We start from the raw sequence: 14,205 nt of genomic DNA on the forward strand, positions 1-14,205 counted from the left end.
TGTTTCTACCTGCTTTCATGTATAGCATGTTATACTGCTTCTATTTTCTGTCTACTACTGTTTCACTTGCATGCTTTACATTTTGCAACTTTAAACATGTTTACTCTTTTTTACATAGGATGTTTAGGGGACTACAACCATAGGGCCGTTTGATTTATCACTATAACCGGACACCCTAGAAAGCTTAAACTCGTCATGTCTGGGAGCTTGGAGCTAGCGCGGTGGGCAGCACGACCATCTTGACCATCTTCAACAGCAGAACCAACAGCAGAACCTATCTTCCCCAGCAAAATCATTCCTTTCCTAGAAATTAAACAACAATCCATATGATTTCGAAGTTGTTTGCCTAGCACAACATAAATCCTCCACCTTTTTTTTAGACATTCATATAGCTCTGCTGTACGATTTAAGCCCTAACTCGTTCTAGGTTCCGAGGTTGTCGTCCGATACGACGTAAACCCTCATATATTCCAGGCGGTTTGTGTGGCCATGTCACGCAAATATAAGCCATAATTAAATAAAATTGGCAGGATGAAACATTTTAATAATTTCTTCTCAAAACTGGAGCCAAATCATAGGATAGACTGGGAAGTCACTGGGGTTCTCCTCAGGATCCGTGGCCTCATCTAGTTTCTCTTCATTTGGATTCCTCAACATTATTCCAGGTTCGAGCATTTCCCCTTTCACACCTCTTTGTCCGATTTCGTTGAAAAGTCCTATCCTTTTGACTTCTTTGAAGATGATATCCCCTGATTTTTATCGAGAGTTTTCTTAGGTGACTTCGGTCATTTAAGATGTAATTAACTATAGGGGTTTGCCTTATAGGAAGCTTTTCCGAACCCAGCCTAAAATAAACCCTATTTAATTTTTTGTATTAAATAGGGGAACTTGTCGGCAAATAAAACGGTTTCACAGACTAAACGGATGTCATATATTTCTTAGTTTATTTGATCGAGCCTCATCCTCAAGTTTTGTGTTTATCCCTCGGGATAGATACATGATTTGAGGTAGAGCGCTCTTTCATTTAAACTCTGAAAAATATGAGGTCAGTTTGATTTCATATTTTTCTAAATATATATATATATATATATATGTAAATTAAAACGTTCTTCCGAAGAGGGCGACCGGATTTCGATTCCGACGACCGACAGCTCCTTACGGGCGACCACCCACAAACTACACCTCCCTTCTTCTTTTTTGTTGTCGACAATGGTTTCCTACATTCCCAAGCTAATCATATGAATGTTTCTTATAATTTGTATAGACTTCGACTATTTTTATGTCTTGTTCTATCATGTCATTTGGTCGCCACTCAGCCCAAGTGCCACATTAAATATTGTTAAAAGTTGTCATCCAACAGAGCAGTTATCAATAGTCTTATGATAAAAACAATTTTTTATGTTCTATAGCCGTCTGATCCTAACGGTTCCTAGAGTTTTGTCTCCATCTGAATACCAAAAGTTTGGAATCCCATCATTCTTTATCTTGTATTAATGTAATAGCCTACTTATAATATCACTCATGACATTTTTTAAATCATAATTCTAATTACAAGCATTAATCTTAGATATTTCATATGTCATGTGGATGAATCATAGTAAATGAATACCAACAAACAATGATTTCATAAGGTTATTCATCATATTTATAATATAGTAAAATCTTGTATTTTAAGGAACAAATCAAATTTACTTTCTTACAATTTATCCAGGTATTCATTCATAATATACATAAACTTTTAGATATAATGGTGTCAAACACAATCACATGAAAATCAATAGAGTAGTTTTCTTAAGTTAACACACGATCATTTCACCTGAATCGACGGAACAACCCTATGTCGAGTTTTCTCAAGCTCAGTTTGAGCTCGCCGCCTAGCGTAAACATTCTGAAATCATGATTCTCTCAAAATTTCATAAAATTCTCACCGTCGGTCTTAACTTAACTCTGAGCATATTTCATTTGCTAAAACTAAACTTATACAGGCTTCCTTTCATAAATTCTCCTTAAAAGCTTTTCTATTTCTTTCTTTCTTCTTTACACTTCTCTTCGCTCATTTCCCGCCTCTCACAACAATGACATGGAGTGAAAAAGTGCACCAATTTGTTGCAAACGTCAAAACTGAAGCGTAAGAAAGAAAACAAATGCCTGCAACATCATAAAAATGGTGTTCCCTACCTATTTCAATCAGAGCTCAGTATCACCACTTGCGGATCCCTGCGAGATGCACCAGTTGTGCCTACTACAGTGCCTGAGCGAAGCTTCTCGTGTGAGGGAGAATTCAGACAAGAGAAGTGAGGACGCGACATTTAATGAGATCTCATTGGATCTCAACTGTTTGAACCATCCCACGACTGAAAATCACGTAGGAATGGCAATGGCTACAACAATGACACGGAATTAATGTTTAATTAAGGCCATATTTAAGTTTGATTAAACTTTTGTTTCATAATTTTATATCTTCTCATACTTCAAAAATTCAAGCATGGTGCTATATATCAAATTGATAAATTCAATCTATAGAATTTTATAAAATTGACTGAGTTGAATTATGAAGGATGCAAAATTTAAGGTATGCCTTAAAATTGCTAAAATTTGGGTGTTGCAACTACCCTCTTAAAGCACTCTTTAGAGGAATATCTTTGTTTGACGTTCACAAGAATGAGCTTATTTGAGATGTGAAAGTGGAGCAGCGTGAGAGATATCTGTTTCACCCTGAATGGCTAGTATACCTATTGTTTCTACTGAATATTAAAATGTTCAAGGGATTAATACTTGATGCTTTGAGCTTTATTTATCCATTTGAGAGAGATATCTAAGGAGATATAGGGGTATGATGCGGAGGGAGAAAGAGAGAAGAGTGTCAAGTGGGAAGAAGCTTAAGTAAAGTATCACCTAAGCTTCATTTTTTATATAATCCATTGAAGTGAGAGAAGCTGAAGTAAATAGTGTAACATGAGCGTTCCATTTTACTTTCCTGCTTGATTTAACCTCTGATGTATCTATTGAGAGTGAGGGTATATACAAAGTCTATAGGGATAATGTTTGGAGTTCTAGAGAGAGGAATTGGACATGTTAAATTTGAGTTTTGTTCCCATAGTAGTGTTCATGCTTTTTAATGACTTGTAACATCATTCTTTATGTTAATTGTTTTTCGAATCTTATTATCTTTGAGCCTAAGTTCATCCTCAACATCTTATGAGTAGTTAGTGTATCATGTAATTGTTCACAAAATAACCACTGAACTTGGTTGGTTCGCTAAATCTGATTCAGCAAAGTATCCAGTCAGTAATAAAAACGGTGCTAGTTTTGAAAGCTTTCAAGTAATAGAATAAGGATTACTTTGTACCAAATAAGTAAAGGAAAGATTGATAAAACATATGATGAATTTTCCATTTTCTTTGTTTAGTTAGAAGCTTTCTAACCCTTTTTCTCTGTATGTAAAATAGAAGTTGTTTTAAGAATTTTCATTTATCTATATAAAATCACAATTTTTGAACTTTAACCTGATAGAAATAATTTTCATGTTACGTTTGATCATTTTAAAAATATTAAAATGGTTATATTTGATGGGGCTTTCGCTTTTTAAGGAGACAAGGGCTCTTGCTTTTTAAGGAGAAAAGGACAGCAGAGTTATTGCTTCATACATATTCTCATTTTAAAGTGGTCTTTTGGGGTTTTTAATACATTCGAATATAGAATTTGTAGTTTAGATGATGCTGTTTTTCTTGCTGCATGGTTGTTTGATTGCTATATTAATACTTCACAATATTTATGGACTCGGTTGTCTTTGTCGAAATAATTGGTATTTGTTCAGCTATCGTTCAGTTTCTTGCTGCGTACTTTTGACTAGGTTATGAGAAGAATCAGAGCAGAGATGAAAGAGTATCAGTTGGAAAGCATCTTTCTGCATCACATCTACATGTATGGTGGTTGTAGGCACTGTTCGTATACATGTATTTGTGCCACAGGTGAAAACAGGTGAGAACATGTTCCTGTAAATGTTACAAAACTGAGAATTTTTTAAATTGATCTTTTTATCTCCTTGGTGGCCATGATGTCTCATTTTGGCTAATTATAGTAGCCCGTCAATGTGGTTCAAACAGACTTAAGTGCATAATGTTAAAATCAGATATAAGTAATGAAACTTCTTGGGAGTTTCATAGTAATTTGGCTGTTTGGTTAGTGTATGTACATCTTCTTCATTGGTTGATTCTGATTGAAACGTTAACCTCTTCGTTTTAGTTGAAACGCTTCTTGATGCTAATGTTATGGTGTCTTGGCTGATAACTAAAGCTGTTCATTTATGATTCATTGCTGAAAGAAACATTAGCTATGTTCTTTTGTCACGTTTTTTGTTTTCTTTTTGTGTTTGGATCTTATAAACTGTTTAAGGCTTATGCTAATTGAAATCTTATGGACATCTTATTTATTCTATTGTTTTGCTCGTTGTGCAGTGCTGTTCTTCACTATGGTCATGCAGCTGCTCCAAACGACCGGGTGTGCTTCTTGATTATCCTGGTTTCTTTTCTTCTAAGTCGATAAAAAGCTATTATTCTCTCCCTCTTTTTTTTTTCTAATTGATTTTATGATTCTTCCCCTTGTGTACTTGCTGAAAATGTGATAGAGCAGATATATTATTTCCTCACTCTTTTAGTTTGTAAGAAAGTCCTTTCTTTCTTTAAAGGCATTGGTGGTTATTTGTGGTGGGGTTGGGGTGGAGGAGAGAGGGTTCAATATATGGTGGGAAGTTTAATATTACTTGAAAGTACCTTATTTAGGTCGTATCACTTACAATTTTGGAACATTTGGAGCTGCGTATTGGAAGTTTGAAATTTTATATATATTTCTCGTCAATACCATGCCTCGCGATGCAAGATTATAATATTTTCTATGGATTACATCTTCCCAGTGCATTTTTATTTCTCTATGGGAAGCTTATATGAACTCATTCGTATGGTAGCAACCTAAAGTTTTTTTTTTTTTTTTTAAATAATGAACCCAGTTTAAGTTTTATATTATTTAAACTGTATGAAGTGGTAAATTCCTTGCATTTTTTTATACTTAAATCATATCGGTCTTCATATCTGCTTAAACCTGTTATTTTTGGCACTTGATTTTAAGTGGGTTCAAATCCTGAATGACAATGGTGTTGTTCCTAGGTCGACAAAGGACTGAATTAACCATGATATTTTTTTTTCTCTGCTTATTACATTTGATCTTCTCTCATTGTTGCCAACTAAGGCAACTCTAACATTAAGATGTTGATCTTGGATAAGGTCCTATTTATCCATGAGTTCTTTGAAAACGCTATGGATTGTCACCAACATGGATGCCATGTGGTTGAGGTTTGCCTTAGTTGGCTTCTTCTCACCTGTATCCGGCGACATGTGGTGCTCCGGATGTATTCTTCTCCGAAGTGGTGCTGTATCCTCTTCTATTCCCTTCCTTTCCTGTCCCTAGCCGCTGGCTAGCATTCCTTTTCCTCGTCCAACCTTCAACAGCCAGCTGCCTCTGCTTGCCTACCTAACTGCTGGCCTGTACCTCTTTTTACCTTGGGCCTGCACTTCTCCCTATACCAACCCAGCCACCAGTCAGGCCGCTAGCTACCCTATCATAACTGCCCAACTGCAGCCCCTCCCTACGGTTCCAACCTACCTGGACAACAACCAACTTAGTCTTTCCCGTATCCCCTACTCCATGCCATCGGTCACCATAACCCCCACCATCCCACCACATATTCTACAACCCCCTACCATTGCAACTCCCAACCACCTTTGCAGACGCCACCGTTGCCCTTGGATCTTCTCATCCGACATTAGCCAGGGATTAGTGTTTGTTGTAATTTCAATTCTGTTTGAGTCATTTTTGTAACTCTAATCATTTGTTTAATGAAATTTGCTTTTGTTACTGAGGATTTGATTAGTTCCAGTATCACCTAAGGAACAACTTTTGAATGATTGATTGAAAAACTTGCCAAAAGCTCTTAAAAGGATTAAATCCAAAACAATTAAAAATGATGCAGAGTGTAAAATAGTGTTTTTTTAGGTAGTGGAAAAATTACTACGAAGCCAAATTTTTGCCTTTATGGAACCAATTTGCTTTCTAAGAAACTATTCTTGGAATGAATATATATCTCAAAACATTTCTAAATTAATATGTTAAACCTAATAGTATATTTACTTGAAAAGACCCAAATGCAAGTTTGACATTACTTAAAAATTCAATGATTTGCTTAGGGCTCCTAAGGATAAGGTGTCTGTTTTGGTTTTACTTTTTACTTTTTCGTAGTTTATCCAAAAATTTGTTTTCTTAGTTTATATATCCCGGTGCTTTGTATTTTCTTCAAGGTTCAATTAATTGAAAAAGTTAACTACTTGATGTGCATGGGGTTCATTTTTACCTGCCCTGCCTTGTCATTTAGTTATCTTTATGCAGCATATTTGGAACAAATTTTGTTAAAAACTGATGATGAATTGGTTGAATGGTGATGTTTGGCCACTCACATCAGCATTTATGATTCTAGTTAGAGGGTTTTGGGAAGTATGTGACGAACATGTTCTTTATTTTAGCATGCTCACTCTTTCTTTATGTTATTTTGTTTCTCCTTCTAATTTATATGCATGTTCTTTTCAACACTTGTATAGTTCAAATTGTTATCCAATGATTCTGCTAACAACTAGTTATTCTTGTCTTTTGGTCCTTCATTTAGAATTGGAAACTGGTGTGTATTTGTATTTCTGACTAATGATTTGAGGTGTTGGAAAAGGATATATCATTTGCATTAACTTATTTATTTTCTAAATGGGAAGATGTTTTTCCTTATATTTTATAACTGATGTAAATTTTATTTTGGTGTTTGGTTTTTCTGTTTGAGTATGAATTCTCATGGCTGAATCATAAGCCGCTAAAGTTTTCACACTGCTGTAATGAGCAACAGGCGCTTGCATTCTTATAAATATAACTTTTGTTATCCCTTTTACCATTTTCTTTTGCAGGCATTGAAAGAAGGAGACATGGCTTTGTTTGACATGGGATCTGAATATCACTTCTATGGGTCTGATATAACATGTTCTTTCCCCGTGAGTATAGTTAATATCTCTATTATTTTGGATATCCTTACTGAATGTTGCAGAAGGGTTCGGCCTTAGATTATATGATTATCCATTTGTTGATTGTGATTACATCCATAGCATATTTTGGTTTCATAATTTGGGGAATGCTTTTCCAAAGCTTGTAATTTAGTGCCAAACCTATATTTTATGCTACTTATAAGTCAACTAATGATCAAGGATTAATCTTATTTCTGCTGCAATATTTGGCGTCTCATTTTCAGCTGTTTAAGCTGAGAAGGCCAAAGGATCCCTTTTGGGCAAACTGCTTTTGTAGCATGGGTTGAAAATTTCATTTGTTTTTTTCTTTTTTCAAAAGAAAGCAAGATATTTTAAGTTGGTCCTTGAGAGAATTCCGACTTCAGAGATTGTGGAATGATTGTAATTCTAGAAATTTTATTTTCTATGAAAAACTCAACTCAAATGGGATATTATTTATCACGTGAATCATGGGCATTTTTTATGCTTAGAAATAATGTTGTTGAAGATGTTGATCTAACGACTTCAATATTAATTTTGTAGTTGTGTGATTGTCACACTGGCTTTGATAGCAATGTTGTTTCGCCATTGTTGGAGAGCAAGGAATGCTAAGGGCCATAATAAAGCATTAGCTCGTATTTATTGTTATGTGGTTCACCACTGTTGGAAAGCATGGAATGCTAAGAACCATGGAGAATCATATGGAACCTTTACTATTTTGGCAACCACCATCCTTGAGTTGCTCACATTGACGTACTGTTGTCATTTACAGGAGCATTGGGACACTGGCCAACTGATTACGAGAAATCGTTATATCATGTCTTAACCTATGTTCAATTATGCTTTCCCATAATTTTAAAGTATAACCCATCAACTTAATTCCCCTGTAATTTCAACACTCTTTGCATCCCCTTTATTCTTAAAAATGGGGACCAAAATACTCTTCCTCCACTTCTCGGGCATCTTTTTAGTTTTTAAAATAATATTAAAGTGTTTAGTAGGCCAAGAAGCTCCCAAATCTTTTTAATATTTTAACACTTAAATACTGATCTTCCACCCTTGTTTTTAGTTAAAGCTCCTCAACTTCTTTTTCCCTAATGTGACGATATAGCTAAAACGTTTTATAATTATTAACGATATTAAGATTGCTAAGATAAATCTTATTTCCAAAAAATTCATTGGAAAGTTTATCAAACCAATGTTGAATATCTTTTTAAATATTAACGCGATTTCAAGTCTAATGGTTGCCACCCCATAATTGATCTTAAGCGGCTGGGAAATTGTCAGGAAGATGAAAAGCTCCCATGTCCATCTCCATCCTCTACTAAAGTAAGGTTTAGCAATCCAATTATGACCACATTGGCGGGGAACTACAGTGGGCTATTTGGAGGCCGATGTTGGGTGTCGATAGGCTCTTGAATGTTGCCTGATAGTGTTTAGCAATGCGGCTTGCGGCTTGTAGTGATACTTTATTGCAGAGGGACTGTGTGATGACTTGGATTATTTCTTACTGTATCAAACAATTGCCACTCGTTGTAAAACATGTTTATGATTTTGACGGCTTAATTAGGCAACCAGTGGCTTATGACATATTCAAGATCATAAATCAACGACTTAAGGAGTGTAGTAATTATAGGTTTTATGACTTTTTATGGTTCAAGAATGTAAGAAAGTTGGAACTTGAATAACTATATAAGAAAAAAATGAAAGATTTTTGTGAATGTTAAGTTTTATACTTCATTTTGGGACTTTGTCCTTAATCAACTATGAGATTTAATTCCTTTCAACAGAGTTGATTAATTGAGGACAATTTTTCTCCAAATTTTATCTATGCCAGCATAATTTTTAAATTCAAGATCACACTTTTGATTGTGATCTAAAATATGAAATTACTGTGAATGATGTTTCATTAAATTTATAATAATTTAACTATTCATGGAGCAAGTAAAAAAATGAGAATGATCAGATGACATATAAAAGCCTTCTTAAAATTCAAGTTTAGTTTTTGTATTCTACGAATCAAAATAATCCAATATGCGCTGAATATCATCATAAACTCGTTTATTTAACGCCAACCCTTTCAAAGTTTATACACATTGAATTTATAATTACCATCTCAATCAAAGAAAGCAATTCATTGAGTAAAATCTGAAGCGTTTGATTGATTTAATTATCTGGAAATGCCTAAAAGTCACAGATGATTCTAGTTTTAATGATTATTCAAGAGAATGCATAGTTTTGACCATGCATTTGAAGAACATGACATTAAGTTTAAGTGGCTGGAGGATGACTGTTCTCTTCTGGGAAGTGTGTGTGTGTGTGTTATCTGTGCATGTGTACACGTGTGTGCATGCGTGCGTGTGTAGACATGCGTCCGTCTGTCCGTCTGTCTCGTTCATATATATATATATATATATATTTGATTTGATGAGTAGCATTCATATATATATATTCACCTATTGTGATCTATTGTCTTTGAGAACTTATTTTGCAGAGATTCTTGAAGTTTTTATGCTTTGATGATAGAGCTTTACTTGAATTTTACTAATCTTAAAAGAAAAAAATGAAAATAATTCATTTTTAATCGTGCTTCTTGTTACCATCTTAAATGTTACAGCTTTTTCTTATTTAACTTCTTTCTGTTCAGGTTAGTGGACAATTCACAAATGACCAGGCTGCAGTATACAATGTATGTTTTGGATATACATAGATGCATGCATGCATATTTAGAAAGTTTCGTGAATCACTTAATGAATGATGGCATATGCAGGCTGTCTTAGGGGCTCATGATTCAGTAATAAAATCAATGTCTCCTGGAGTGAGTTGGATTGTCATGCACAAGTAAGGATTTTTGCTTTTTCTTTTTAGACAGAAAAAATAAAATTACTGTTGAGCATGAACCATTTTTAATTGTTTATTCTTAGAATGATTAGCTGCATTTTATTTGAGTTTTTTTAAACTTTGTGATTGGATGTTGGTAATATGTTATTGCGTTTTTATCACCTTATGTTTCTTAGGTTTTAGAAATTTGCCTAATATGAATGCTGATTGCTTGGTTCAGACATGACTGTTCCTTAATCTAATAATGGCCTGTTCTGTGGAACTTGTAGCAAGTAGAAATTGTTGGCTCTTTCTAATTTTTAAGAGAATTTGAGTTTTTTGCTCATTAATTTTTTTTTATGATTTTAAAACATATGGTAATCAATATGGATGCCTTGTAAGTGCCCAACCTTTTCCATTCTGTGGTGTATTTTTAATTTTAGGAACATACATGACCTTTTGCTCCAAATAGTTTTTTATGTCACAAGATGCGCCATGTTATCCTATGATTAAGAAGTTTTTAGAAGGCAATATTGGGAACCGAGGCATTTTGCTCTGGCAAGACATACGCTTAATAAAAATTGATAAAATTAAAAATAAATAAGAAATATTATATAAATCATTGAAATTGTTATTTAGTTTGTTATCATAAAGAAAAAAATCACAATTCATAATATTAAATGTTGATATAAAATATAAGTTGAAATATAATTATAGGTAAACCTTTACTTAAAATTTAAATATTCAATTAGGTTCAAGATCCATTGTGTACTCATCATTGCCTTCATCATTTTCAAGAGAATCATCAGATTTATTATCATCTAATTTTATTTCATTTGCAACTTTAAAATGCTCATCATTTATTAGCATTTTTTTCTTACTATCTGTTAATATGAAATCCAATCAATTGTAAAACAAAAATAAAATTAATTACATGATCAAATAATTATACTTAAATTATCTTTTAATCTTTTTGTGGCATTGTATCAGATATATTAAATATAATATAATATTGTATAATATAATATCATATAATATACTATATTTTAGTGATAAAATATTATATGCATTTTTTTGTAGCTTGATCGAGGTGTACGCCTCAGTCGAAGAACATGCAAGCCTCATTGGTGACACCGAGTCTTATATCTCGAGGGTTTTTTTTCTGCGCCTCAGCATAAGAGCCTTTTGAAACAATAGCTATGAATATGTCTGTTTTTCTCAAGAAGCCAATATTCTTTCGAGAAAAAAGATTCTTTACTCATACAATGTTCTGAGGGAATTTTAACAGCTTTTGAAGCTAGGAAACAAAATCACGGAAGAAAAGACTTTTGAATCCATACTGCAGACATAGGATCACTCAATCATGAATTTCACTCTTTTGCTACTCAAAGCAGTTCTTAAACAACAATAGAATAGGCGAACAAGATATCTTCTAACTTCATGTAGGTTTCTGCTCATGATCATTATCGTTTACATTCTTGGCTTCAGGTGAAGGTGGCACCGCTATTTTTGTTGCTTTCAGAATGAAAATTTTAGGGAACTTTGTAACACAAGGCTTGTGTTCTAATATATTATTTTAAACTCTAGCTATCGAGACTCAAGGGTGAGGTTCTTATCTTAATTGGTGATCTTCGTATCATTGTTTGCATAGCATCCTTGATGCGGATGTGAAGGCTGGATCGACTTTGGGAAAGATCTGCGGCCAATTGGACCAGTCCAGTTGGAAACAGACAGAGTCAACTGGCCTCCTTGGGGTTGGGAGTTTCCACCCAAAAGGAGTGGGCCACTCCTTTTCACCTAATAGTATTTATATGTTATTTTGTGTGTTCTATGTCAGTTTTGCTTTTAGATTTCTGTCAGGACAGCCGCCGACGTCAAGGTTTCCCTTTAAGGGCTTTATTCGAAGACGAGATGCTACAGTTGTAACTCGTTTGAGGTGGTGTTTATTTGTCCCAACCAGCTCCTTGTTTTTCCATCTAGCACCGCAGGTTTCCCCCTCCAACTGCAAATTCCCCTCCATCCTTAAGCTTTCCCATCCAACTACAAGTTTCCCCATCTAGTCGCAGTCTGTTCCTAGTCTCCCTCCTTCAAGCCGACTACCAGCTCCCCCTTCCAACCACGTGTTTCTCCTAACCTTCCAACCCACATGTTTTCTCCAACTTGTCGGCCACTCTCCATCCTATACAATTGCAACTCAATGCCTGTTTTCCCTTTTCACCTTAACACCTGCTTCTTCCCTACTGCTGTCGTCTCCATCTGCATGCCCACCTCGTTGTACCTACCTCAACCGTTGCTTCACCACCCCTCTCACCACCCTTCCAGTTGCCAGTTTACCATCAATTCATTCGGAATACAACTGTTGCCATATATGTGTTGTGTTTTTTATTGTATTTTCTTTTCTTTGTGAACTTATTGTCGCTTATTTTCTTCGAGTAAAAATATTTGCATTTTTTGTTGTGGCTTGGCTCAACTCCGGTATCATTTTGTAGTAGAGCTAGCCTAACTGTAGTCCTGTCCTTGGGTTTCTAACATTTGTCATATCCAAACCTATCTCCACCTACCCCCAAATTTTTTTCTTTCCCCACCCTACACATTTTCCATCTATCCACCCCTGAACCCTAATCATGCCGCCGAGAAAGCAATTGTCGAAACCTGAGTAGGTTACCATGGGCAACATACAATGGATACTCCACCAAGTGCTACAAAGGCTCGAGGCCTTTGAGGAAAGGACCATGTGCGAGGTCAACGACCATAATAGTGAGGTTCGGGGAGGAGGGCCAGAAGAATACTTGAACCCCCTTTATGGGAATGACTTCAATGAAGAGGAGAATCAACAAGGGTTTTAGAATTTAGTATTAGAGGAGACCAAGAGAGGAGGTGCTGGCTAAAAGTCTCATAAATCTGGGAGTTCAAGTGGACCGAACGAACTTCGATGGGAGGATGAATTGCGATGATTTCCTTGAATAGATGCAGACGGTTGAGTGCATCTTCGAGTACAAGTATGTGCTGGATGACTGAAGAGTGAAACTAGTTGCCATCAAGCTGATGAAGTATACTTCATTGTGGTGGGAGAACCTGAAGAGAGGAAGATAGAAGGAAGGGCGGGACAAAATCATTTATTAAGTGATGAAGAAGGCGCTGCAGTGACAGTACCTACCCCCACATTAGTGTTAAGATATTTTCATAAAAATTCACTACTTGCTACAGAAGGAGCGATCCGTGGAGGAATAAAAGACAAAATTCATGCAACTCATATTAAAATGTGAACTAAAAGGGGCAGAGGAGCTTTCCATAGCCTGGTATTTGGGGGGCCTGAAGCCCGCCATCAGTAATGTAGTCCAACTGCAAACCTATTGCACACGGACAGCCGTGCAAACCTTAGCGTTAAAAGTGAAATGACAACAGAAGAAGCAGATGTACTTGGCTAACTTTAGACAACCCTTTTTGTTTGAGGCTCCAATAAGAATACACTTGGAGGAGTTGGTAGAATTGGACAGGGAATTGACAAGGCTAATCAGTGCGGGAAGAAGTCGGAGAAGAGTAGTACACCCGATACGATTCTAGCCCGAAAATGTTTCTGAGTCCTTGGATATGATCATGTCACCTCTAGCTGCCCGACGAGTAGAGTAGTGTTCCTTACCAAGCAGAGTGTCGTGAAGGAAGTGAGTGATGAAGAAACAACAGAGGATTAAGGGGAAGAATACCAGCTCCTGGGGGATGAAGGGGCAATGCTAATGGTATGAAGAATTTTGTAGATGAAACCATTGAGAAATCACTCGTGGTTTGGGTGCAATATCTTCCGCACTAGGTGTACAGTGAGAGTGAAAGTTTGCAGTCTCATTATTTATGGAGGAAACTGTGAGAATGTGGTCTTTGTTTTCATGGTGAAGACGTTAGATTTGACTACACAAAAATACTCCCAACCCTATTCTCTAACGTGGTTGAAGGGAATGAGATAGCAATGCTTACTAGAGTTTTCATTGTCGATCAACCACAGGACCAGATGTGATATGATGTCGTGCCCATGGATGTCTGCAACATCTTTTTGGGGAGACCGTGACAGTTCGATAGCAAGACACAACACAATGAGTTCAAGTACACTTACACGTTCATGGAGGAGGGGAGACCCATCGTTCTGTTGCCCATCAAGAATTTTCGAGGAGCAACTACACTGGTAGGTAGGGGTGTAAACGAACCGAACACGAACGAACAAAGCTTGTGTTCGTGTTCGGTTCGTTTGAAATTTAGTTTGTTTGAAATAAGCTCGTGTTCGAAATTGTTCGTGAAGTCACTG

The 14,205-nt window shown here is 35.8% G+C and overlaps 1 protein-coding gene across 1 annotated transcript in view; it reads left to right on the forward strand.

The window, feature by feature from the left end:
* Positions 1-14,205, forward strand: part of LOC110030673 (xaa-Pro dipeptidase) — an 89,685-nt gene that overhangs the window by 55,147 nt on the left and 20,333 nt on the right. Inside the window, 5 exon segments of the mRNA XM_020733510.1 lie at positions 3,854-3,981; positions 4,458-4,500; positions 6,999-7,082; positions 9,739-9,780; positions 9,862-9,932. Of these exon segments, the coding sequence (XP_020589169.1) occupies positions 3,854-3,981; positions 4,458-4,500; positions 6,999-7,082; positions 9,739-9,780; positions 9,862-9,932 (368 nt within the window).

Source organism: Phalaenopsis equestris, unplaced genomic scaffold (assembly GCF_001263595.1).
Source record: "Phalaenopsis equestris unplaced genomic scaffold, ASM126359v1 Scaffold000750, whole genome shotgun sequence".
NCBI lineage: Eukaryota > Viridiplantae > Streptophyta > Magnoliopsida > Asparagales > Orchidaceae > Phalaenopsis > Phalaenopsis equestris.